This window comes from Mchenga conophoros, linkage group LG10 (genome assembly GCF_057382185.1).
Source record: "Mchenga conophoros isolate Kocher_MC1m ecotype Shallow Benthic linkage group LG10, M_conophoros_male_GT1.1, whole genome shotgun sequence".
Lineage (NCBI taxonomy): Eukaryota > Metazoa > Chordata > Actinopteri > Cichliformes > Cichlidae > Mchenga > Mchenga conophoros.
The window spans coordinates 16,027,983-16,055,532 of NC_140535.1; the positions used below are offsets into that span (position 1 = coordinate 16,027,983).

Below are 27,550 nucleotides of genomic sequence, written 5' to 3' on the forward strand. Positions count from 1 at the left end.
TAGAGTTACTTTTGTGAAACATGAAAACTGTCTAAATGACATCTGGGAGAAATTCCACACTCAACAAACTACAGGCAGTGACAATGAATAATGAGCTTGTGTGGTTAATTAGCCTGATAAGACAGAAAAACCAGAAGCTGCTGGGGGAGTAAGCACTAAAAAAGGGGAAAGAGTAGACATCTCTTGCTAAACATGTATATTTTATCTGTCTCACAGCACAACCCCAGCTGAGCACCCATGGGAGGACGGAAGAATGAAGTGTACTCTAAACTTTGATCTGAAGGGGAATTCCCCTAAAGAGAGTAGGGTGAACTACTCATATGAGTCCATAAATGTGGCGAAATTTACACAAGCCAAATACAAACACACGTGTCTGTTTTATGTTTCAGTTGATTATTAAAAATATCCTATTAAAAGGCCTACTTTAAATACAGTTCAGGTTTGTTGTGTCTATGATAATTATGCAGATCTATTACAAAACTGAACACAAAGCACACAGATATTGAGAAATCACTCAAATAATTTTCAAAGGCCATGTGTTGTAGCTGTGGACGCGCTCTCAAGTGAACACGCCTAACTGTTTGCGTTTGAAGCAAGCCGTTGGTTTCAAAAAATGCAAATTTGCACAGCTTGCCTTGCTGCCCACACGGTACAGTACAGTCGATAAGTGGTTATCTGTAAATGAAAATGATCTTAAAAAAAGAGAAGCTCTCCACTGTAAGAGGTACGCACTGCTAATCATGTTACATAGAGACAGGCACAAAACGTTTGACAGAAATTGAGAGGAAGACGTGAAAAGAAAAAGCACCTTAGAGACTGCACAAAGTCTTGACATTTGGGGAGAAGTCATAAACGGTGGGCCTAAGCTAAGCCTGGGGGGAATAGCTGCTAGAGCATGTCAAAGAATGTGCACATCAAGTCCACACTTGTAAAACTTAGACAGTATTTAAAGACATTCACATAGAAGCTCACACATACACACACAAGTTCTTGTTTGATCACAAGTGCAAACAGTATTACAGCATACTGCTATATAATAAAAAGTTACCTGACAGGACATGACTGTTTATAAAGTGCAATTTCTATATAACGGCAGCTCCTAAAGGAAATGAACTGTGGTGCACTCCTCCCCAGTAAAATGAGGTGTATATCTGACAAACACATTGACTACAATAGTGCTCAAGATCATTATAGCGTGTGGTTTCGATGTGTGCGTGTGCGTGTTTGTGCATGTATATATGTGTGTTGGCGACTGCCTGTTGCTCCCCTCTGCTGGGTTCATTATGACACTGCATCTTGTTTTTAACAATAGAGGTTTTAATAGAGGTGAAGCCAGGCCAGGCCAGTTAAATAAACACACACAAACACACCTCCAGCAGATCTGATAAAACAGCCAATAATGTGTCACCTTATTTGACGCTTCCAACAATGGCAGACTGGCCTGTGTTTGCACAGCTTTGAGGCTTTGGAGTAAGCTACTGAATAAAACTGTCATCGAAATTATTATTATTATTGCACTCTTAAAAAGGATAGCATTAGGGCTGAACGATATATCGCATTTGCGATAATATCGCGACATGATCAAGTGCAATTTTCTAACCGCAAAGGCTGCGATTATACTCTGGACATGTCCAAATTCATGGGCTGCATCCTCCTGAGGCCGCATTTGTAGACCGATTACGTCACAGCGACGCGCCGAAGGCTGTCCAAATTACTACCATATCCCAGAATTCATAGCGCGGCCCAGCCAAACTCCAGTTTCCAGCAATGGCGGCCGCTACTAAGTTTTAAAATTACTCATACTAATCTTTCAGGGTCACAAAATAAACTTTTAACATATTTTCAGGCGAGAAAGTAGTTGTGTAAACATCAAATATCTGCTCGGTTTATCAAGATATCCCATATTTGCAAAAGTGCTTCGACGTTTTCAGAGGCGTCTGCTACCCACCAGCTCGACAGCTAGCCGGGAGCTCGAGGGTTACTGATGCGGCCGAGAACGGCACAACTCCCGGCACATCATTTTCAGATCACCGCGGAGTTTCGCTGCTCGGGTTAAACGTAATATATAAGTCACTTAGACAACCTAAAAATGTTATTGTTGGGCTTTTTTCAGTGTTTTGTTTGTTCGTGAGTAAATCGGTTTGGCTGAGATTAAAGTTATTAGATTAGATAAAATAAAACTTTATTAATCCCCCGGGTGGGTTCCTCCTTGGTTTTCACACAGCTGACTAAACGTCAAACAGAAAACTTATTAAACAGAAGTATGAGACAGTCGAGAATTTACACCAGTGTCTGGTTATATTTTAGATAGCAAGAAGCAGACGGCCGAGTTTATTAAACTCCACCGAGACAGCGGTGACGCTAATCAGAACTAGACCGTCCAATTTCACGCCTTTAAATTTTAAAGGCGTGTTTGTGTGTGTGTTTATACAATTGCTATTATGTTTGCACTTTATGTGTAATGTTACTGACTGCAGAGATCAGTAAGATGTGTGTATTTTTTATTTATTAGTTTTATTTATTTAATATTATTTTTTTAATTTAATGACTGTCTAGTAGTTCACAGATGTCGAAAAACTGAGTGTGGTAAAGCCACTGATTTTGTTTATGTATATTTCTGCAATCTGCACATTGTACTGACTTTCATTTTAATGTTTACACCAGGGTTCCTTGTCAGCACTTTATGCTCAGATGTTTGTAAGCTAAAAATAAACTATTGTGTATGTTCAAATATACTGTTGTGATTGAAGAAGTTAAATAAAAATGTCAGTCATCAATTCATGCATCACCTCATGTCATCATAACAGAGGTCTGTCTTCCAGGAAAGAACAGTTTAAAATTAATGTAATATAGTATTGGCCATGCTATATGATGTATTGCTTGTCTTTGTTTAATAATACAGAAGACAAAGACCTTAAAAAATAATCGCATATCGCATCGCAATCGCAATATTGGGGCAAAAAATCGCAATTAGATTATTTTCCATAATCGTTCAGCCCTAGATAGCATCTTAATTCATTTCAGTAAGATCACTAATCAGACATAACATGAGTTTAGATGCAGAAGCACTGGTGTGAAAAGAACCTGCACAGAAACAGATCAACCTAGCCACATTTCTCTTTGCTCAACAGACTATACAGCTTCCTCGTTTTGTCCTCCTTTTGGAAGTATTTCTGTCTTGCCCTATAAAGACAGAACTGAGCCTTTGGGGACAAAAAATAATGAAACCTGTTCCCCAGTCTACAGAGATTTCTGCAGTGTTAGTATCAGGACTGATCTCAAGTGAATATTGCTAAAACTCTTGTTGGATATTAAAACGCATGCTTTACAAAACAGTTACAACATTGGGGTAAGTGCAAAACGATCTTTCTCATAACATATTGGGAATAAAAGAGTTTTCTTAAACTCAACTTAAAAAGCTCAAGACTTCACTGTCACAGGTTTTCTATTCTCACCTTCTCACCAATTGTTTTACAAGTTACATTTGGCATTGCTTTTAGCCATAATACTCCTCGGAGTAAATGTCTTATTTTCCTCAATGAACCTTCTTTCCTCTCCCGACTACTTCACCAAAGAAACTGGTAGGATAAAAAACTCTGTCATGTCAGAACATTGTGAGGGCAAAAAGGAAGCGCAGAAATATCCCATAATAGGTCTGTTTGCAGACCTATTATGGATAGATTTAAACTGCCTGCTAACCAAATCTTGGAATACAAGAGCATCAGCATGTGTGCAGACACTTGATCTATAAAAGTCTTGGTAAAATTCGAAAGATTTTCTAAAAGCTAATAAAAAAATTTCCCAATCATGTATGTAATGTATGTATGGAATGTCACCATCTTTAAATAAAGACTTGTCATATGGTAGCATTTCGGTATTTGAGACCAAACGTCATTATTGAGTTGTATCTTTTGTTTACTTTTTTATGTCATTTCGTTGTACTTTTTTAATCGTCACACAATTTACATCACACTGTAAAGCTCAGCACACTTTAATGGATCCATCAGTGCAATTTTAAAACAATCCATTCAACAACAACCTTAGCTAGTCAAGCCTTCAAAATTAGTAGAATTTAATTCAAGTCTCTCCTGGGCAATTTTTATCCCTGGATACCTGGCATGCACTGGTATACTTAATAAATTGTACTTACAATTTAGCCTTTAGTGTTACAGGATCCGGCCTCTAAACAGACATGTGACACTCTTGTTTTCAATTGTGACAAAATGTTTTAAACAGAAAGAAATGCACGTACATGGGTGCACATTGACAAGCAACACTGGAAGAATGTACACTGATGTGTAGCATACCTGCGAGGGCCTTAATACGAGACCGTTCAAAGAGACGTGCCGAACTGTTCTCATTGTCCCAGTCAGTCTCTGCTGCCAGGTCCCAGCGATTGTTGATGTCATTGTACTGCTGCTGGATCTCCAAGCTGTCGAAGTCTGTTGGCGAGATTGTGCTCATGTTGTCCAGGCTGGAGAAAAACGCATTCAACCTACAGTTCGGACACAGAAACACAGACAGTCAGTGCATGGACAGCAGGGAGAGGTCATTGCATAATACAAGAAGCTTCACAACACTAACCCTTGAAATATTTGAAAGACAAAGTTTGAAAATTAAACTTCAGAAACAAATGGTCCACTTCTATTTTCCATATAAAAAAAAGAAAAAAAAAGAAAAGACAATGCACGTCAACCACACACTGAGCACACAAAGCCTGCCAGCTGCACTCTAGTTTTATATGCTCAAATGTAAGTCATATGCAAATGCAAGCTTGGACGGTGCAACTGCCAGTGTGTAACAGACTTTGAGATAAGTTTAGCAACTGTCACGAAGTCATTATGCTAGTCGATTAAAAATGAGAGCTCCTGTAACTCCAGTAATGTCATTGTATGCTGAGTCATAACGGCACAGCAGTGTCAACCTACTTAGGTTTCAACTTTTGCGAGTATATAACTATAACCTAGCAACCAAAAAAGACGAAGACATATGGCAGTATAAATACACTTACACGGTGTCATACTGCATTAAACCAGGGTTGTAATGACATAAAAGCTGCACATAAAAAAAGCACTCTCTCATCGCATGGCTTCACTTCTAAAATTAAATAAAGGTAAATAAAAAACTGCTTATCTGCTAAAATGTCAATACGTATTGTATCATTGCAGCAAAACTAAAATTGATTGTTTTTACAAGATACTTTAATGGAAAAGGGTTTATACCAGAAATCTACTCCCCTGCTTTTGTAGTCTTTTTATGCCATTATTGCATCTTTTGTAAAGAAACTGCACTGAACTAAAAAATCTTTCCTTATGTCAATATGATAACAGTTCAATTATTATATATATTTACTGAATTTCCCAGAGGAACTGACTCAAGGAATTAATAAAGTTCTGTCTATATATTTATTTACCCATTATTGTAGATAAATAAGAAAGGTTAGTTAAATGGCACCTGTTAAAAGAGAGTCAGTCCGTTAACAGGTGTGGAGTCTTGGAACTGAAAGACATTTTGTTAACATTTCACAACATAATTATGAGATGTGTGTCATTCATGCATTCCTGTGCAAGTGCTGGCAGATTATATCACACAAACAGTAAGGGGCCTCATCAAAACATTGCTCTACATCGCCACAGCTCGCCAAGTGGTCTAAAACCTCCTCAGAATAAATTAGTCACCTCGGTCCTTGAATCACTGCTAAGAACGCAATATCTTCCCATCCTGCTGTTTGTACGAATTCAGCATCCAGTTATAAAAAAAAAAAAAACAAGGCTTCCTAATACGGCAACAATCAATACTTCAAACAGAATGAGGTCAATCCCACCCTCTTTCTCCAGCTGGCTAGCTCTCAGAGTTTGGTCGAGAAGCAGAAGCATCTTGTCTTTTCTATTCAATTGAATCCTGAGTGTGAGACAATTATTCTGCACAACTACAGCACAAGAACTGCTGTACAGGCATGGTGACTCACACCTTAACCATTTGACATGGTAAAAATTCTATATGTAAAGGCTTAACTGTATATACAGCACTAACCAGACACAGCTTGTCTTTAGTGTTATGCACAAATACACACAATGGGGGACCTACATTAAGATTAAGCCCCCTGCAATAGAGATCCATTAGCTAACTGAAGCCATTTGCTTAAGAGCATTGAACAGATTAATAGACATGGTTGAGTAGTCAGTTTGTTAATACCTGTGAGTTTAGCTTTAGTTGTGTCTACCAGCTGTGGCTAACCTAATCAGAGCCATTAGATGAGGAGCAGTGATGGGAAGAAATGACAGATTTTTACAAAAATAATTGTGCTGTTAAAAGTAAGTAATTAAAGGCTAAGCATGACTGAGAACTGCTGAGCCCTGTCCTTTTGTTCAAGGTTTAATTTATTCATTAAAGGATGCAAACTGCCCTTTCCAAATAAGGACATAAATACTGTCCATCAGGTTTATGTTTTAGTTTGGTCATTATTAGATCATGTTATACTGCAAAGAATAATCAGGCCATATTACACACAATTAGTATGCAAATTCAATTTCTGAGTCACCCAGGTATGACTTAAAAAACCTGATAGCAGCCAATGGAATAGATTTATCTGGTTAAATGTAAAGCTGCTGTTAATATATCTGGGAGAACTATTCTTGAACTTGTCATGCTTTGCCAAGTTGATGTATCCTCTAAATCACACTGGAAATCAATAACAGACAGCTACCAGATGGGCCCAATCTGAGTGTACACAAGAAATACAGGGCCAGATTGCATCTATACATGTTCCTTCCATCGCTGATTCTAGAAAACACACAACAGGCAGGCTATAACATCCCAGAGCAAAGTATAATAAAGGAAAAAAGTGCACATTTTAAAAGCCTAGCATGAACTCTAAAAGGAATCAGAACTGAACCTTTGTATCTTAAAATTTTAAAGAGTGTTCACTCCGTAAATATCTGTGGCTACACCGTAGCAACCTACTGTGTGACAGAGCAAAAGTATAAGGCTTCAGTCAGTTTTGTATTTTCTTTACAAATATATTTTTCCTGAGCAAATTGTACATTTACCAGTTTTTAGTATAGCTTAAGACAGAAAAGAAGAGAAGAGATGCTGGTGTTGCACTTTCTGGTGCACCGTTGTCAGTACTGGGATATTGCTAATTATGATTTTTATCTTCGTTTTTAGATAGTTTTCTTCAAGTCATGCACAGCCATTTCTGTTGTGCAGCAGCTGCGTACTTTAACATAAATTTGATTTTGTAAAATATACATAGAAAAACAAAACAAAAACAAATGCTTGGAAAATCCTATTAGTGGTTGATTAAGAAAGTGGATGGGAATAGAAACTAAATGCATGGATTAGAGAAGCAGGAAATACAACGCCTTGGAACTGCTCCTTGATTTGTCACCTATCTGGCGCCCTAGGAGTGACTTGCCTTTTCTCTACAACTCACTGTATGCATAAGTAGTCAGGTATATCACTGAGTCTTCAGTTGAAGATTGGAGCGATGTTAAAATATGTGTACTATGACACAGTGGTTTCAAAAACATCCAAACACTGCTCTCCTCCTTTTCAATTCATGCTTTCTTCTTTACTCTGGCATATTATAGGACTAATAATAATAATAATAATAATAATAATAATAGAAAAACAAAGACACTACTACACTATGTGACTGGTATGGTATCAGTCTAGCGTTACTGATAAGTAGCTACATTTAAGATTTCTACATAGCCCAAATTATAAAAATGCCACAGCATGGAAGCAGGAGTCACACAGAAGACAGACTATCCAGGACAGGCCTGGCAGTAATATAGTCCAAGGCAATCTGTTTGGGGGATTGGCAGGAGCTGGAGAGGGGCAGGACCAGTGAGGTCACAAGAGTCTGGCAGCGATAACAAAGCGCCAATCCTCCCCTTGTTGTGAGTATGAAGAGGCTTGGCTCAGTGTCTGGACTAATCGCTCCTCAATGGATCAGACTAACAATCCCCTGACCTACTATGATACAGCCTACTGTACTCATCCTCCCACACACACACGCACAACACTGGGTGACATAAAAACTGCACATACAAGCTGACCTGACCTATTACCGCACACCACCCCCAACAGCCCTTCTACATACAGTATACACATGATGCTTTTGAAAGTGACACACAAAATAGATTGGTCCAACACCAACAATTATGCCAGCCTGAGTGATGTGCAGCCACCTCCCCCAGTCCAGACAGAAACAAAATCAGATAAAGAAATTAACCCATAAAAATGCAACTTTGTAAAAATGCCATGCAGGAGCCTTCAACCTGATTTTTTTCCCCTAAAAAAGCCTATTTTCCAAACCTTCAGACATAAGATTTAAGCCCCAAAGCTACTTAAAAATAAATAAATAAAAACACAGCCTGGCAGACAGATGTGGCACAAAAAGGTCACATAAAAGAGTTTCTATGAAAGAAAATCCCCCCAAGGTCTAATCCACAAATACAAAACAAAGACAAACATTTGTGTATGAAATATTTAGAACCTGTCACAGCCTTTATATCTTAACATGCTTTTGAAAAATTATTACTGTAATTAAATCAAAACAATATACAAATGAAAGGCACATGACACAGATACATAGTGCTTCTGTACAATGGGAAAAAGATTAAAGTAGGGCACAAAGAAATGCCTTGTGGCTAAATCGAGCTCTATACTGGGCAGACACACATCAGGCTATTACTCACAACAGAACGACACTGGTTAAGAAAGGAAGGCAGAGCTAGCAGTATGATAGGCAGCGCCACCACCTCTGCCTATTTTTTCTTCTGTGTCACCCCACCTCCCCTCCCAGAGCTGCCTCCCTTTGCCCAGCTGGGCTGTTTGTCACTGCACCCGTTAATCAGGGAGAGAGGAAAGAGAAATAGAGCCTGCAATCAGTCACCCTCAGGGAATTAGGCTTGTGCACATTAACCAGCCAAACTGCTACCTTGCACCAGGGGAATAGGGTAGACGGTCTCACACACACACACTCCTTATAATGGCAGACAAAGGGGCGATACAACTCATAACAAAACCATGTTAAAACACAGTCATTCAAAACACACAAACATAAGATTTTTAACATTTTACCAATTTCATTGTAAAAATCTTTAAGTGAAGGAAAAAAAACTAAAATTAAAGAAAATGTTTTGCTGGCATTCTTTATGAGTATACCGAAGCCATGAGCTTTGCATTAATGAATATTAATATATTCAAGTGAATGTGGCACCTCTGCTTTGCCCCAAATCAAGCTGCCTGTGATACTTAGTTGAGCCTGCAGGGTGTGGAGGCAGATCCCAAAAAGCAGAGGACAAAGCGTGCCCTGCCAAAGTGGCCCCACACAATGGAGAGTCAGCAGAGGGATGAGGCCAGCCGTTCAAGCCTTTCCTGTTTGCAGAGATGAGGCAGCCAGAGGCACATATGCATCAGAGGCCCTTCCACGGCCTGCTGATCCTGGCCTGAATGCCCTGCTGAATAGGACAGCAGAGATCCTTTGTTGACCTGTAGCATCACATTTATCAAACACTCACGCAGCCAGCATGCCCTTCACATATCGACATAGATATCAGCCTAACTCCAGATAATATTTTGTTTTGATGTCATTTTATTCTACATCCGTATTATCTTTTCATTTTCACAAATGACACACTAAATTAATTTTAACAAGTAATCATATTAACAGTCAAACTAATTTATTAATCAATGCAACATGGCAAATACAGAAATTGTTTTCCAGAGCTGAATTACTATTCACTGCAAGAAGTCACATTTCCCTGTAGTCTTGGAAAATGTCATCAAACTCAGTGACGGTTTACAACTTTCTTATTAGTCTGAAAACACAGAAGCGCTACTATATACTTTAGGTACTTAATGGACAAAAACATAACGATCTAGTTTATAAACAATGTCAATCCTCCACATGACCTCTATATTATTGAAATCTGTATTATCTGACAGAAAACATGGATGCCTATGACCTACATCTTCTTCAGTGATTTGTCACATTTACAACAAAAAAAGAATAATTAATAGTCCCATTGGTATCATTAATGTTCAGTACAGAGAGATGCTGCTATACAGGCAAGTTAAGGCCCAGTGAGAATACTGGCCCATCCACAATATGGCTTATTAAGACTAATACTAAAAACAGGCAAATGCTATAGTGTTTGTGCTCCCCTCTTGCTGCTGCAGCTGAATGAGTCCTGGGCTTAGCCTTCATTTCTAAATACATTTGGCTGGGAGTTACAATAGCATCAATCTCCCAAGCTGCCAGAAATCCAAATTAAAAACATCAGTGAATTAATTATTCATGCCATTTTAAAACACACAAGAACAAATGCAGAGACGAGCTCGGGCATCACGCCTGCATGTGCTAATACACAGTGCTTCGGATTCATACAAGATCATTCATATCAGTGAAAATAGCTTCATCCAATCAGAAAGCTTTACTACTTGATGGACAACTGGCCAATACAAAAATACCTGGAACCAACAACACTACCCAATATATGAATAATGTGGCTGAATGTGAGCTATAATGAGAAAATAAAAAACAAAGCCTTGCTCTCAAACATTTCAGTTACCATTAAAAATCCTAATGCGCCAATATAAAAACACACCAGGATTTTCTTTTAAGATTTCTACCAGTGGTGTGTAATATTTTTGTACCACTTTACTTTTTAGTTTCTAAACCATCTGAAATGTAAAGTTTTATTTAGCAACATCCTCTCTCTGTAGGAGTTTGATAATTGTTACCCCGTGATTAACAACAACCTCATGAAATATGTTCATCTGGGTGACAGAAAATAACACATATTTAAGGTCTGCGGCAGATTTAAATCACCACGTTGGTGTTACTTATAATGGTGGTGTCACACAGCTGTTCTTTGAAGTGTTTTGAAAAGGACTAGCAAGCATTCATTTAGCAAATTGCAACCTTTGGCAAAAACGTGATCACTTTAGTCAAAAAGCAGTCTTGCTGCACTAAGATGCTGTAGTTCCTAAATGTAATTTCAGAGTACCCAGAGAAAAGCAAGAACTGATAAGCTGAACGCATACACTGAAAGGTATTCATTTAATTTTAAGATAAGTGATTATCAGCAAATGCTCCTATCCAAGTACTTAACCACTGTCCATATCAGTATTGCTTGCTAGCTCTATGATTTGAAGTGGCAGTGAGACTTTGCGCGTTCAGATTTCTGTGGGGGTGTGTAACACTTTGTGACCTTGTGAAGCACTGGCGAAACAACTGTTCTCCATCTAAAAATCAGCCCCCATAAGTGGTGCTGACAAAAGCCTTCCAGACCTCACCTTTAAGAGAGATATTTATTCATTAAAAGACTCTAGATGCAGGTTTAATAGAGTACAAGCTGTCATAATAAAAACAGCTGGAAAATGTCATGTTAAGAGTTGTGTTTTCCCTGTTTTCTACTGCATCTACTACAACATCAATGCTTCTGGCAATATTATAAATAATATAAAGAGAGTGCTGGTACTCGTTCAGTTTACATAGTTGGTTTTCATAGAATCTGAGATACTGTGTAAAATTTAACTGAAAACTGTGCAAGCAACACATAAGGAACGCAGGTTACTAGCATTCCTGATGCTCCTAATAACCTGGCGCATCAGGTTAAAGAACATCTGTATCACTGTGGTGCATCTTAAAAACAATCTATAAGCATTAAGTTCAGTCAAGTTCTTGACTACAGTCTGGTCGCCACATTGTACCAACCACACCCAAAAGCAAGCAAGCACACAACTAAATAGCTATGCAAATGTGAATTTAATATTTCTTAATGAATCAAAATAGCAAAACCAGCAGATCATCACAGTCAACACCTATAGTACACCCATGTGATGCTGCCTTGTTTCTTAGCGCAGGGAGCTAATTTTTATTAAGCAAACCACTGGGTATACATGACATCATAAAATGTTTCAGTGTGAATCCTCAGTGAAAGAATGGAGTACCAATGTTAGGCAAGACCAATGTTAAATGCTTTGGCACCATAAATTTATATTACCCTCTTATTAACTGATAGTTGCTGATTTACTATAATATATTGCTTGATACAATAAAACAATGGTCATGATCTGGTCATAGAGATATTTATAAATCTGGTTTTTATAAGAGCAAAGTGCAGAGCTGCTAGTGTACTGAGTCCGTGTATAACTTCAAGAGCAGAAAATGGCTGTAGCCACTTGAAAAGTGATAGAACTGGAGCATCTTTAAGTGCTACTTCATACTGGCTGCAAAAGTAAGTCAATTCCCAAAGAGCCCTAAGTTAAAACTATACAGCGTTAAAAAGAATGTTTAGATCCTGGTACAAAAAGTATTTTGTTCTCTATGGATGGCTTCATATATCTAGGCAAGGTGAATTTTATTAATCCATCTGGACCCTGGAATTTAGGTTTTCATTAACAGATATTCCAGCACAAAAAACACTGGGAACTAATCAGCCTTTTCTAGGCTTCATGTTCACTAACTAAAATCACTGAACAGGACCTTTGTAACTCGTTTGTGCTACTGATACATTTTTATGGCTTGCAGTGTGGCACAGACTGTCCAAGAGGTGTTTCCCTCAGTTTGGTGAGTGAAATGTTAGTGTTGTGAGTCAAAGCAATGTTGTCCATTTCCAAACCTGTTAATCCACATTTAAAACTGAATTAATGCTGGAAGTCCACTGTAGAAGCACTTCAGAAGGTTCAGTATTAATGGTGCCCTCACAGATGTGCACATTACTTTTCTACATGAATACACTTCCATTACATCACCCTTGCTTCTGAACCCGCCAAAAGCACATGAGGCCTAAGCTGACACTACACATTGGCATAAACTTAACCATATGTGAAGATCTGTGAATAGTTCTCCAGCTGTTATGTATCTGTGCAAACTCCTGTTGGAAGTGGGGATAAAACTCCCCGGTGTCCATTTCTCCCTCCTCTTGTGTGCAGAGTAGCCACAGCTAAATTAGCAATTAGCATCCACACAGCAAAAAGATAGACAGCAGTATTAATTTGTATCATTTCACTCGGTATAATAAAAAAAATTTGGAAAAAGGGTTGGGAGATAACACTAAACTTTATGTTAAACAAAAAAGTTACAGCTTGCGAGATGCTTTTAATGATTATAAAGTCCACCCAGAAGCACTTGACAGTTATTTTGAGTATTAACTAAATTAACTTTAGTTTTAATGGTCACAGGGACGTTAAAACTGCATGCATAGAATCACCAGCCCGATCTGATTAAAACAAATAAGTTAGGCAATTCTAGTTTACAATAATGTTTTAACAACTTTTTCCCTTAGAAGTTAAAACTGTTATTATCTTGGTTCTTAGATAATTCTCTCATAGATTTAAATTTAGAACCATTTCAGTGCTACATCTTCAGCTGATAATGTCTCTGGCTCTACACACCACATTTCTTTGTTTTAAAATACTTTAAGTTGATAATCACACAGTTGTTCAGAGAAGCAGCTATATTCTAATGAACGGAAACCTCAATTTAACCTTAAAAATTTTAACTGCTTAGGTGGTTTGCATATGACCCAGAATTTTTGCCTAGTAAGACCGACTCGACATTTAAAACATGGGCTAATAAAGTTGAAAGACGGAAAAATGATGAGTTTCCAGGACCTTAAGAATAAGTATGGGTTGCAAAATCAAGACTTTTTTAGATATTTGCAACTGAGGGACTTCTTGAATAAAAAGCTAAAACATCCCCAGTTACTGACTGGGAATGAAGAAATTCTTTACATATTTGAATGCATATAGAGATTAGAGATGGCACGATACCACTTTTTTATGTCCGATACCGATACCGATATCATAAATTTGGATATCTGCCGATACCGATATGAATCCGATATAGTGTTTTTTAATCAACAAAACTGTTTTTTAAAATATCTTGCTGCATTTTGCAAGTCTGCAAGTTCATACTCAAGTTTAAAACAACAACTACACTAAAGCTATTCTGTTATACCTGTATACAAAAAAAATATTTCATAGTTCAGCAATACTGATCAATCTAATAAACTTAGACCTACACCATCCTCCCTATTCTGGTATTTTAAAGAGTACTTAGCGTAAATATTAAGCAACCTAACTAATAGGGTTCCAACTCCCAGCAACAACAAAAATAAATAAATAAAAAATAGGGAACCACCCCTCACGCGCCACCTCATGATGCTTAATCGACGTAATCAACCTTAATTTGATGCAGTGTGAAAAAAAATGCACAGAAATCAATTATTTTTCAAGAAATATTAAATAGATTCAACATCTTTCTTCAACAAAATTGCAGACTGCACAGATGGTACCTTCCCAAAGGAAAAAGTACTATAGCTTACTAGGGTATATATATTAGACTTAATAGTCACTATATACAGTAATTGACTTCTATTCATTTTAGATCAAATTAAAACTTTGTGTGTCAGATAATTATTTATTAAAAGCTAGACATTTTAAATGAGAATAAGAAAGAAAAGTATGTCTTTGTGCCCCCTTTTCCCAGTTAATGCCCTATCGGCCCCCCTGGCTAAACTTTGCTAGATCCGCCCCTGCACAGTTACCAGCGTCAGCTACGTAGAAAAAGATCCTGGTGTAGAAAGTAATATTAAATAAATTCTAACAACAGCTTATCAAGCTTAAACGTGCTGCTGTTGTTCAGCCGCTGGTTTCCTCTTTCTGGTGCAAAGTGGGCCAAAAACAAAGACGAACTCGCGACAGAAAAGCCGATCAGCTGATCATTTAAGCAGTTTCACGATTGAAGTAGCAGCAGGAGAGGCAGTCGCTCGTTAAGCTTAACGCAGGAATGCTTTACAAACATTCAGAGATGGACTTACACACTTGCTTTACTTCTCTCGGGGATAACTTTGTCGGAGATGAAATGCCAGGTTGCTAGCGAAGCTCCACATGCTATCCAGACCACAGGTCCCGCATGCCACAGCCGCTCTATCACGTGATGCATACTGCTCCGACATGCTAACGTTCTGAGGTGAGTTACGGCGTGTTGCAAGTTTTGTGAGGTGCTTTCGTGATATTTAATAGATCGGATTACATTTTTTATTTTTCTCCGATATCCGATCTAGTCATTTAGGTCAGTATCGGACCGATACCGATACGTAATATCGGATCGGTCCATCTCTAATAGAGATGCACCCTATCAAAAAATTATTTCCAAATTATATCGTTCACTGACCAACCCAAGGGGTCATGATACAAGATATGTTAAAGCAAGATGGGAAACAGATGGTAATCTATCCCTAACAGAAGAGGATTGGGATGGGATCTGTATGCAGCAGTGGTCGGTAACAAGCTCCCCCTCGTGGAGGGAATTCAGTTGGAAGAATATAATTTGTTATTTTAATACCCCGGCTCGAAAATCCAATTATTCCCATAAGACAACATGCTGGAGGCAGTGTGGACATGCAGCAGCAAATCGGTTCCACATCTTTTGGGAATGTCCTCTTGTGGCTCCATTTTTGAAGGAAATACATAAGGTCCTGGAAACAATCTTCAAAAGAAAATACAATTTCATTTTGCAGTATTGTACCCAGAGATGGGCAGTAACGCGTTACTTGTAACGTGTTACTGTAATCTGATTACTTTTTCGAGTAACGAGTAAAGTAAGGGATTACTATTGCAAAAACGGTAATTAGATTACCGTTACTTTACCGTAGGAACACTGCGTTACTGCGTTACTAAAACCGTGATTTTTTGCGAGAATGTCTCACGACAGTGACGTAAGCGAGTGCGCCGTTAGTGACAACAGCTGTGTGCAGATCAACAATGGATCACATATCGATTGTGGGAGAGAGTATGAGCGTGCAGCGTTTAAAGCGTGGAAGTACTGACCTTACTTTGAGTTTGATTCCATAAAAAGTGACAAAAACATTAGCGTCTGTTGTGCGTGGGAAGAAAACTTCTTTTTACAGCGAAAAAACCCCCCTAAACTTCCAAGCAAGTACCGAGTGCGCAACGACGTAATGGGAAACTCGCAGAGAAAGTCGCGGATTCTTCAACTGACCGCGGCACACCTGCACCAGGGTAAACCTCCGCCTACCGCAGTGCTGCTTAATAGGTGAAAATAGAGCAACAGGACCGCTGAGTCTTTGACCTTATTTATGTTCTGCTGTGTTTTACTTGCATCTATTTGAAAGAGTGAGTGTAAACACAAAAAATATTTTATTTTATGTGCTGGAATGTGTAGAAAATAGGTTTAAATGTTAAACTAATTTATTCAACTCAGAGAATGTTGCATATAATTAAATTTTTGCTTGATGCATAAAGTTAAAAGATTAAAACTGATAAAACAAGTTTAAAAAAAGAGATTTTTCCATTTGATTACATTTTGTATGATGGATTATGCAGAAAAAGTAGAATTGGGCTTAAAGATCTATCGCTTTATCACCTCTTCAGGTTGTAAATCGTGTTTTTAAAAAGTAACTAAGTAATTAATTACTTTTGAAAATAAGTAATCAGTAAAGTAACGGGATTACTTTTTGGGGGAAGTAATCAGTAATTAGTTACTGATTACTTTTTTCAAGTAACTTGACCAACACTGATTGTACCTAGGGAACTTAGAGAGTCTTAATCTATGTAAACTGGATAAATATTTGTTCAGTGTGCTGAAATGTGCTCATTAAGCCAACCCATTGTTGGCTTAATGAGGATACTCCTACTATAAATGAGTGGATTGACGTGATATATACTATTTTTGTTATGGAAAGAAAAACTTTTAGGCTAAAGTTGCAGGCGGACTCATTTGACGAATACTGGTCAAAATGGTTGAACTATGTACAAAATGGGAGGCCTGATTTTGTATAATCTCGTTGTATTTTCTGGTTTGTTTGTTTGTTTTTTTGGGTTTTTTTCCTTTTCTTCTGTATCAAACGTAGAAAGACTGGATAAATGAACCACAATAGATAAATAGATTATATATTAGTACACTATATCATGAGATGCTCCTGTAGTTAGACCTATAAATATGAATTGTTAAGAGATACACATTAGAAAGCAGCCATAAAAGGCTTAAATTTGGTTAGTAATATGGTTCACTGCCGCAAGATAAAAGCGTGAATAGCATGAATTGAAAAAGGCTTGTCCAAGAGGGATTTTGAGAATCAGCACTACAGGGGGCCCATATTCAAAGTCCCATTCTATTGTTGAATGCTGTTCATCAAGGCAACCAGCCAGCCAGCTAATAGCAATTTCTTATCCATCTATATCATCCTGTCTGTGTCTCCATCAAAAAAAGCTCCACATTTTTTGGGTGTTTTTCGTATGATCTGGATTCCACGAGGTTTAATTGGTCAACAAGCACATTTTACTCCAATGAAAGAATTTTAGTGCATTAATCTATTTTGTTTTGTTATTTCTTCTTCCAGGAAACAGGATATAGCACTAAGTGAAACACTAAGCACAATGTCTAATTACACAATAATTGAGAATACTTTGACCACAACAACACACACCTCTTTCCTGAACATAAATGCTTATTCAGCTGCCAGGAACATGGCACTTTAAAAAATATTTTTAAGCTCACACATTAAATGATATATATAGAATTACTGGTTAGTTATATCAGTTGAACTGAATCTATAACAATATGCTAATATAGTTTACATATATATGTATGCTGATATTTTCTTCAAGTCTAGTCAATGCAGTGATTACAATGTGTATTAGCAGTCCAGAAAGAGTCTATTTATGTTGATACATCTGAAGAAAAGCCACTAACAAAGACAAGAAGACTGACCTATTCTTCATATTCATCATGTGAAAAGCAAAATCTATTTGTAGCAAGAACTGAGATCAACTCCACAAAGAAAGAGACAAGCACAATAACTGGCTAATACTGAATAATTCAATTAGTGGCTCCATATTTGTCTTTTGTTTTTTTACAATATAATGGTAGGTATGATCCAATTCTGAAACGTTAGGTCAATGCATGTGTTTACCTTTACAGCTTTCAATGGGTGACAGCAATATCTTTGCTTGTTTTGTTATTGTTGTCATTCATCTCTGTTACATACCACGAAAAAGTGACGAAAAGAATTTTTTTAGTCTTATTGTGATTGTGATGTGACAAAATTGTCAGCCACTGCCATCTGTAAATGTGTTTCATTTTTTTATAAGTGGCTAGTATTGACTGACAACAGCATAAAGCCAATATATCAGTACTTCCCTATTATTTAAGTATGCAGGATTGGTCCTGTTTAGTTTTCAAGCAACAACAACATTTGTGTTCATCAATAGCCATAAATAACAGAAAGTGCAGAGATGTATGTTAAGTAAAGTAGCACAGACTCATTGCCTCAGCTACATACAGGCCAGTCATGTTTATGTGCCTAGTGTCACCCTTATGGCTTATTTCAAGCCATAAAAAAACCTTAGTATGGCTATATAGAGACAATAGTTGTACAAGCCTTAATACCAGGGATAGAAAATATATGAAGTAGAACAGTAGAAATGGTAGAACGGCACAAAATCCGGCACTGTTTCATAACACACTGCTGAATGTGAAACATACACTCACTACCAAATCATCTCTGCCATAAATTTGCCTTTTACAAAGCTTTAACATATTCGGAGTTGTCACAGTAAAAATCATGATTACGTTTATTATTGAGGTCATAGTGGGTTTTAATGATGTACTGGACTACCCGGCACTGGAAACTGTCCCTAAATTTTTTGTGATGAATATGAACTGAGGACATGCAGAATGATTTCAGGCCTAGCTGACAGGAAGGGTCTTTACCAATTAAAACAACTCAAATCCTACATGAAATTAAAATTACATTTTAGAATACATTTTACTTATTTTGTGTTGACTTTATAGACATGAATTCAAAAACAACAACAACAAAAAATCATACAATTATATCAAACATTAACATCCGAACCAGTTTTCAGGCCTATGATACAGGAAAGGGGAGGAAAGGCAATGGAAATATCACAGAATTAATCTGCTTTCTAACCTACTCTGTAAAGCTAGAGATTCAGTCACTGAATATAAACTGAGCCACAAACCAGAGCTGTACTGTGCTGAGAACAACTGGATGACTGTCTTCTAATGAAGAGATCCTCACTTTGGTTTCAAACCATTTCCTTGCAGACTCTTGTAGCCCTAACAGCAGTTAAGTGACATCAACAAACTCCTTAGCTACTGTGTGGTTTACAACACCTAAACGTTTTAGCCCTGCATGACTAATTTGTGCTTTAAGGTTTAAAAAAAGAAAGAAATACATACATAAAATCAACAAAAACACCCCATCATGGGTGTTACCCAGTACCAACATTAGACAAAAACATCAAATTGCAAATTCCTCATCAAGAATACTGATTACAATAAACCATAAACCAATCAACCAACCATGTGAGGTTTTTTGTTTTCCAACCATTTTCAGTGCAGACGTTTCTGGGCCAGTGAAACATGGATCTACACGTGGTGGCCAGTAAATGCCAGCTCCGTGCTATCTGCTAGTTAAAAAGTGAGGCGCTTGATGTCCATATAGCAAACTTGCACATTTCAAAACAACGTGTTAACTGGCTTTTGATTGCAATCATCTCTTCCCTAGTGAGCCCTCATTTTTACTTTTACCTGATGCATCCCAAGCTATGACTCACAGCCTAGGCCAGGCACGCAGAATAAATCTCAAATGTCATATGATAACATAACATAACCACGAAGCCCACAGCTTTACAAGATGCCAGCACTGTAGCATATCATGGTATGGTACGTAAAAAACATAGCCAGCGGCAAGGCTTGGTTGGTGTAGAAGCAGATGCTGAATCAAAGATCCACAGGCAGGCTGGCTGACTGGCTGTGCACAACACGCAGATAAAATGTGGCTGCATTTGACATCGATTCAAACAAAGGCAAGAAGAGGCAGACGTACACAGAGATGTTCCCAACGACTAACACAACGCGCTGCAGTTGGACACTTCCCAACCAGGCAGCTAACATAACAGAAATGTATGCAGGCTTATCTCCAGTCACAGAAATGTAAAACAGAAAACGTTGTCTTTTGGCATGAAAAGCTCATAGCAGTGGCAAGCTAACAGCAAGTCACCTGAATATCAGACTCCCCCCTCATTAGCTTTGTTACGGGTTGCTAGCCTGCTGGTGGCGGAAAATAAAGAGACAAAAAAACCCCAACAACACACACACTTACCCCTTATTTTCTCTTCTGTTTAAGAGGCCCTCGATGTTTTGTTTTTTGTCCTATCGCGTCGCTATATGCGAAATTTAACCAAACATGTGAAAAATCTTCCTTTGCTCTCGGACGCGTCCGGCTACGCTAAATTAGAATATTAACGGTTTAACAAAAATCCCAGGTGACACTGGTAACGTCTTCCCTTTAAATCCGCATCCTCGAAAAACCTCTTTCCCTCCGCGCTGCTAGCGGTGCAGCGCGTTACGAAACCAAGCCAGGCTCTCTCTTTATTTAGCTTTCACACAGCAAAACGGTCTGCTGGGGGGGGAAAAACATATACAGGCTGAGAGGACCCCGTTTTGAGGCAGGTATGAGACGGATATCCGCAGCAGCTTCTTCTCTCCCCCCCCCCCGGCAGCCGAGCATCCGAAGGACCGTCCGTACCTCACTGACTCCAGCTCCCTGTGCTAACGTTCAACAGGGAGAAGAAAGAAAGAAAAAGTAGATGTGGTGGTGGTAGCTAGGGATGTGCGTGGGAGGGGGTTAGGTGGCGGGTGAGTGGGAGGGTGTGTAGGTTGGGTTCTGACCCTTCACAGTCGCGCAGTATTCTCACAGTATCAGTATTCTCAACAATAGCAGGAAGATAATGCTCTGTCCTTGTGTCTGGTGCTGTCCCTGGTGCTAAAACTGAAAGCTTTCACTTTCATATACCGGTACCGTGGTTTTAATTAGACTCTGTCTATCTACAGTGCTGTGCAAGTGTCAAACCAGCCCCCCATTTCTTTATATTATGCTTGTAAAATTGTAAATTGGAGCATTTCATTGAAACGTGCAATGGTTTTAATTCTTCAACAGCGTTTTTTAGGCTTCTTTGACTTCCCAGTGCTCTTCTTTGGATGCTGGCTGCTTTTTGTTGGTCACTCTGTCACGATGATCCCACACTGCTTTGGTATTGAGATCTGGGGAGGCCAATCCATGACTTATAGTGAGCCATGAAGTTTCTATGTAGGTTAGGTATGCTTTTTTGAAGGGGGGGGGGGGGGGGGTAGTTTATCTTTATTAACCCCAAGTTGCTCTCTGATGGGAGTGAATGTTAGATGTTAATGTTAGGAAGCACATAAGCATAGAAAGGGGCTTAAATGGATGGGTGAATGACGCTAGTTGTATAAAATTCATACTTTATACAACTTTATACAACATACTTCTCATTATGATCCTTATATAGAACTTTTCTAAGAACTTTTTTATAAAAAAAAACAGTTCATTAACCATTTACTGTGCTGGCAGTGTGTCTGAGGTGTCATTGTCATGCTGAAATATCCCAGTCAAATGTTCTCCAATTGACCTGACACTATTTGCTTTATCAGTTCTGACCGGATCCCCACCACGAGCTGAAATGCAGTCCCAAACATAACAGAGCCTCCACTGTGCTTTATGGCTTTATGGCTGTAGATACTCACTGTTGTACCTCTCTCCTGGTCTTCTCCATGCATACCAATAGCGGTTTGAAGTAAAAATGTCAAATTTCATCACTCATTCATCACTCCACAAGACCAGCTGTCACTGATTTTCAGTCCAGCGCTTGTGAAATTTGACACACATCAGCATTTTCTCTGTTTCTCTTCCTTAAGAATGGCCTTTTGACAGCCACCCTTCCTCTGAGACTGTTTCTGATGAGGTTTTGGTGATCAATAAATGGATCAATTGAAGGGCCAGATGCATCACTCGGGTCCTACGTTGGATCTTTGCTGGATATTTTCCTGTTTCTTAAGGACATGACTTTCAAATGCTGTTTATCTGCTGTAGATAGTTTCTTAGGCCTGCTCTGTGTCAAAGCCAGAGCATACGAACTGAACAGGCAACCAACCTTGACAAGAGGGCATCTGGTTCAAGTCACTTTGCTATTCCATTAAAAAAAAGTGCTTGTACTCACATACACTTTGTCTAGAATTTATAAGCAAATATGTACAGCAGTATCTGTTACATTTACATTTTAAAGGGTATTACAAGAGTCAGTCCTCTGTGATTACTAAATCTATACACTGTGTCAGTCTACACAATAAATTTAAGAATAAACGAGCCACTTTAAACTACAATCACAAACTGGTATGCATAATAACAACCATAGACTCATAGAAACAGGAATCCACAGTTATAAAAGTGTAAAAAATATCTGTCTTAGATTGCAGAAGCAAATTAGGAGACACGTTTTCTCTAGGAGCAGAAGTGGATCAATAAATCACTCATGCACAGACACTAGGACAGCTGACTGAGAGCACAGACTATCTTCAGCGCATTTCCATTTGTTTTAGCAATTTTCAAGGGAGTTACTTGTTTTAAAACTAGCTGCGTAAGCTGATGAAGGCCCCTTTTTTAGTTTCAAAGACACATGAGGGGTACTTCCCAAGGTTTAACCTGCACAGGTCCATCCGCACAGTGTCCTTCATTCTGGTTAACATGATTGATGCAGAAGCACTAAACTACCAGTAACTGGATAAATGAATTGATTTCTCACTGCAATAATTTATCAGCACTGTGAGTGTTTAATTTTTTATAACCATTCTGTAGGAATTAATGTAACTTATAGTTGAAGTATGTTAATAGAATTCAGCTGAGGGAGCACTGTGACCTTTATGGATGGACCTCCATCCAGTGTTTGTCCATAATGCCAAGTACATATCCTTAAACCAAAGCAAGTAATATTTTTTCCTATTAAATTCAAGACAAGAAAGTTGTTTCTACTGTTGTACAGCTGATGCCTCCAAAACTGGGAAACTCATACAACAATAGAGGGGATGTAGCTACACTGTATTTTTTGAGTGAAGTGCCCTTTTAAGGTGGGCTTAAATTCCTTTTATAGCTCTGACAATTCTCCAGTCATTAAGCAAATCATTTCATGACAAAGGGTAAGCATATTCAAATTTATTTTGGTGTATAATTCTCTTATTACTTGAAATATGTAAAATATCGTTAAATGCTTGGAGTATTAAATGTATAACTGGACCCTAAAGCTTCAGATTCTCAAACTAGGCTCCTTCTCCTTCTTTGTCGGGATTTCTTAGGATTAGGATTTCGTTCCATATTAATGCACTATACTGCAAGAATACATTTTACACTTTTTGAAATGAAAGACCTATCCTCAACACCACATTCTTGATCTTTATTTTTATACATATTTATTTTTTCTTTTCAGATTTTACTCCAGATTTTACTTAAGTTCAGAGGGTTATCTTTGAGGAACTGCAGTTCTACTAAATAATTCCTGAGACACTATGCAGCACCTGGCTGGTGTGCAACATAAAGCAGGTCATTGAGATCTGGGTTATTCATAAAGCCCCGGAAGATGGTCATGAAAGAGTGTCTCAGCACCATGGGTAAGTGTTTTCCTGTGTGCTTTTTCTCTGCTGCACTACAGTGTGTGCAGTGTCTTAATGGTTACAGCAGTTAGAAAAGATGAACACTCTAGGGAGCCATTCATTCATGTTGGTTCGCTATTGGCAGGAACTGAGGAAGGCACCCAAACTGACACCTAAATCAGTTTTGAGTCTTGGTCTAGGTCCGGCCCATCGACGGGTGTAGCGAAACCAAAAAAATGGTGGTGGTGGTGGTGAGGGGTTTATGGGATGATGGGTCTCTTAGGGAGGGCTCAGCAGTTTGAAGAAAAAAAGCATGCTACTCATTAAAGGCAGTTAGTGGTAATGAAAAAGCTCTGCTGTGTTGTTAGAGTGGTTTGAACACTTTGCAGTGTGGACGTATTATTGGAGTTTTCCAAACAAGCAGCCTCTTTACAGTTGCAGCTAGAAAGGTTGTTTTTGATTTGCAACATCTTTAACTATATTTAATGCAAAAAAAAAAAAAGTGTGAAAGGAAAATTGGGAAAAGTTGTTGATTTGAAATTTGAAAGAAGAATGGGGATATAAACCATATGGATAATAGATTTGCCTGTTTAATGAGGTGGCAGTGGGAAACCATAAAACAGTTGAAATGTGTTCAATAAGTATTCAAGTAGAATTTGATTGGCTTAAAGTAATTATTTTGTGAATTTGGAACATTATGATGTAAGTTTACAGAGGTTTGAGCTTTAACAGTCAGATTTATAACAGAAAACTTATTGTTAACCACACAAATGAGACCATGTCACATCTGGAATGTAATGTAGGGTAACCTTGAGTAAACTGCTCCCTTCTTAGGATGACCGAATAACACAGATAAATGTTACCAAATATTTACCTATTAATTAAAAGCTGTGAACAGGTTGGATATAAAACTGCTAAGCTGATAATGCTGTATATACAAGCTCATCATTGACACCTATCAGGGCACGTTTCTCTTTATCTCTAAAAAATTTTTGGCTTGAAAGAATGTGACTTGTAACTACACAATGATCTTAATGAGGCCTTAAGACACTAGAGTTAAGGTGGATTTAAGTGTGTAAAGGAAACCACGAGTCTTTGACCAGATGCTACACAGCAGTGTTTAAGAATAAAAGAAAGCCCCGGGTCTTCAAAAATCACTCAACTGAGCTGCATGCTTGTGCATCAGGAACGATAGCTCTCTCTTTCTCTCTCTCACACACACACACATGCACAGAACCTGTTTACGCCCTCAGTCCTAGTCACCCACCTCTGTTTAAAGACCCACACCCAAGCAGACAGCTCAGCCACAATCCACCATGACAAAGGAAAAGAGCTGAGCGTGGGATATAAGGCTGCCACTGGCTGCCAGAGTGTGTCCAGCACAGTGATTTCTGCAGATTGCAGCAGTTTGAGATAAACCCCCTTCTGTCTGCTCACTATAGATGGGACCTGGGTGGGTGGGGTCATCATTGGTGCGTGCAGTGAGCGGGGTGGTGCTGGAGGGTGGTGTCTGATAAAGTCTGTGTATACACCACCACCCCCATCCCCCACTCCCCATCCAACCTCAAAACAGTCTGTGTGTTTGATTAACACTACCCTCATTAAAGCTGGGTAATTGAGAGGGGTCTCTCTATGCGCTGCAGCCTTTATAAGCTGAAGAAACAAGACTGAGCATTTATTCCAGATAGATCATGTCAAACAGATCACAGATATGATATGTACTGCATAGTGTCCATTTTGCAAATTAATTCAACAGCCTCCCAATTAATTGAAAATATAAATTGTAAGAAAAAGGTATATTTGCAGGTACTAATGCAAAATAAGCCTGCAATTCCTGCCCTACAGGTGCCTTCCTTTTATGTCCTACACAACATGAAACATGGAGTGGAGTTGGGTTGCAAAGAGGCTTGCAGACATGGAGCAATTGTAGGTAAGTTAAAGCAAAAAGTAAAAGTAAATGTATCTCATGAGATTCAACTGCTGGTAGAATGATGAGCTGGGACGCTTGAGCAGTGGCCTGCCTACGCCAATGCTATTGTCAGTTTATTTATATTAAATCTTGAAAGTTTATCTATTGATAAACCTAAAACAAAAAGTATTTTTGCTGTTTTTAATCAGCGCTAGTTTCTGCCTTTATGTGAAATAGGAGGAAAAGAGGAAGACCACAGTGAAGACTCATCAATATAGTGAAGGTCATGCCGAGGGTTGGTGTGATGATGCTAGTGACAGGGTGACATGGAGGCAGGTGATTCGCTGTGCCAACCCATAAAAGGAGTAGCCAAAAGAAGGAGTAATAGCTGCCTTTATGTGTGACCAGTGTTGAAAGTATATACAGTAGATAGAGCGTATAAATCAACCAGCGTTTATCCACAACAGTGCAAACAGATTCTCCAGACAGGTAACAACACATTTCAACCTAGATCATCTTCCCCTTTTTATTCTCTCTTTGCATTAATCAACCTCTAGACTTTGAGCATATTAACGAGTAAACCACCCTAAATAGCCTCACATACTGACATAATTATCCTGAAAAATCTGGTGAGACTTTATGACTCAGTCTTTATGAGTTTTCCCAGTAAATGTTAAAGAAAAAATGCAGATCATCTTGCTCTGTAATTGCGAAGTGGCAAATGTGAAATTTGCTTGTCATTTCCAAGCATCACCATATGCCGTATTTGTCTCTCCGCCTCCAAAGTCAACCAAAACTGTATTAGACCAACAAAGAGGAAAGTTTAGTAGCTGCAGTCTACAGCCAGCGACACCCAGCGGGTTATACTCCGGTCAGCATGACCCACTAACAGATATTTTTATCTCCAGCACAACTTTTTGAGTTTTCTCCGGAGAACACCTATGCTATTTCTGGTTCGGTTCTTGCTCATCTGTCTTTGCTGTCCCTTTTCTTATCTCTGTTTCTCCCCAAACTAGTTGCTGGAGGTCACCCTGCTGTTCCAGTTTAAAATTATATAATAATTAGACAGAATGAAACCAGGACACCAAGGAACTGTGGTGCCACTATGGTGCAACGTGACTCACAGACCGCACAGAAATTGGGATTGACTACAGGTCTGGACAAATAGGAAGCAAAGCTGAGTGGGGGAGTTGTGACAGTTTTTTGTGGTTTGCAAATCAGAAGATGAGCTGTTTTACAGGCAGTTAATGTTTATGAATCCCATGATAATACTGTGGATCCACTCACATTCTTTAGCGTTTCATATAATTTGTGTTTTTAGGAGGTCACAGCGGGCATGGGAGTCTACACATGAGTCAAGGCAAGTCATGATAACTGTGTACTTTTTGCAACCACTGTGTTTATCAGACCAAATCCTTTTGCCAGACAAGCAGACTGAAATAAATCAAAAACTGAAATCGTTAGTAACATTCAAGTTGATGTTTAATTTGTGAATAAAGCACACACAGCATGTTTCCCCCACAAAAATCAAATTAACAAGTATGCAGGAGCAGCTAGACTGAAGATTACTGAAAAAAACATTCAGTGCTGTACATGTACTAGCAGCTCCCTCTAGTGTGGGTTTTATTTGAGTTTATGTTTTATTTTTGCAGGGAAGGGATAGTCAAAAGTAAACTCTTTGTAAATGCAAACATTTTAGGAATTAATTTTTGATCATAAATCAAAAAAAAAAAAGTCAAATGTCAAAGTAATAATGCAATGCAATGTCAAAGTTCAGATTTGCATCATTTATTTTATTGAAAAATAATTAACTTCAGTGACTAAATGAAATGAATAAGTATGGTCTTCAGTGAATATAGTATTCAAAGGTAGAGAAGTAGGATAGTCAGGGAGATGAAGAAAATAGTGGCAAAGGAAAAGGAGAACTTGGACAGATGGAGGGAATGGGGAAGGTGGGGAAGAGCTGTTGCTTTAAATTGCGCCACTAGATGGCACTGCTCCTTTTGAGGTACCGCTGTGAGTGCAAAGAACGGTAGATTGCATTGACGCCTAGTTTATGAGCACTGGTGTTTGCAGGGAATATAGGCTCATTATCTTGAGATAATATCCTTTCAAACTGTGTGTTTTTT

General features: G+C 38.5%; 1 protein-coding gene across 3 annotated transcripts in view; it reads right to left on the reverse strand.

Annotated features, from left to right (window-relative positions):
• Positions 1–20,615, reverse strand: part of sptbn2 (spectrin, beta, non-erythrocytic 2) — a 53,561-nt gene extending 32,946 nt beyond the window's left edge. For 2 of the 3 annotated variants that reach the window (XM_085288836.1, XM_085288835.1), the window contains exons 1-2: positions 20,175–20,615; positions 4,308–4,495 (exon numbers count right to left, since the gene is read on the reverse strand). In XM_085288836.1, the coding sequence (XP_085144962.1) occupies positions 4,308–4,464 (157 nt within the window). In that variant the 5' untranslated portion in view covers positions 4,465–4,495; positions 20,175–20,615. The remainder of the gene's footprint in view (positions 1–4,307; positions 4,496–20,174) is intronic. The other variant, XM_085288838.1, reaches the window with a different exon arrangement.
• Positions 20,616–27,550: the final 6,935 nt, after the last annotated feature.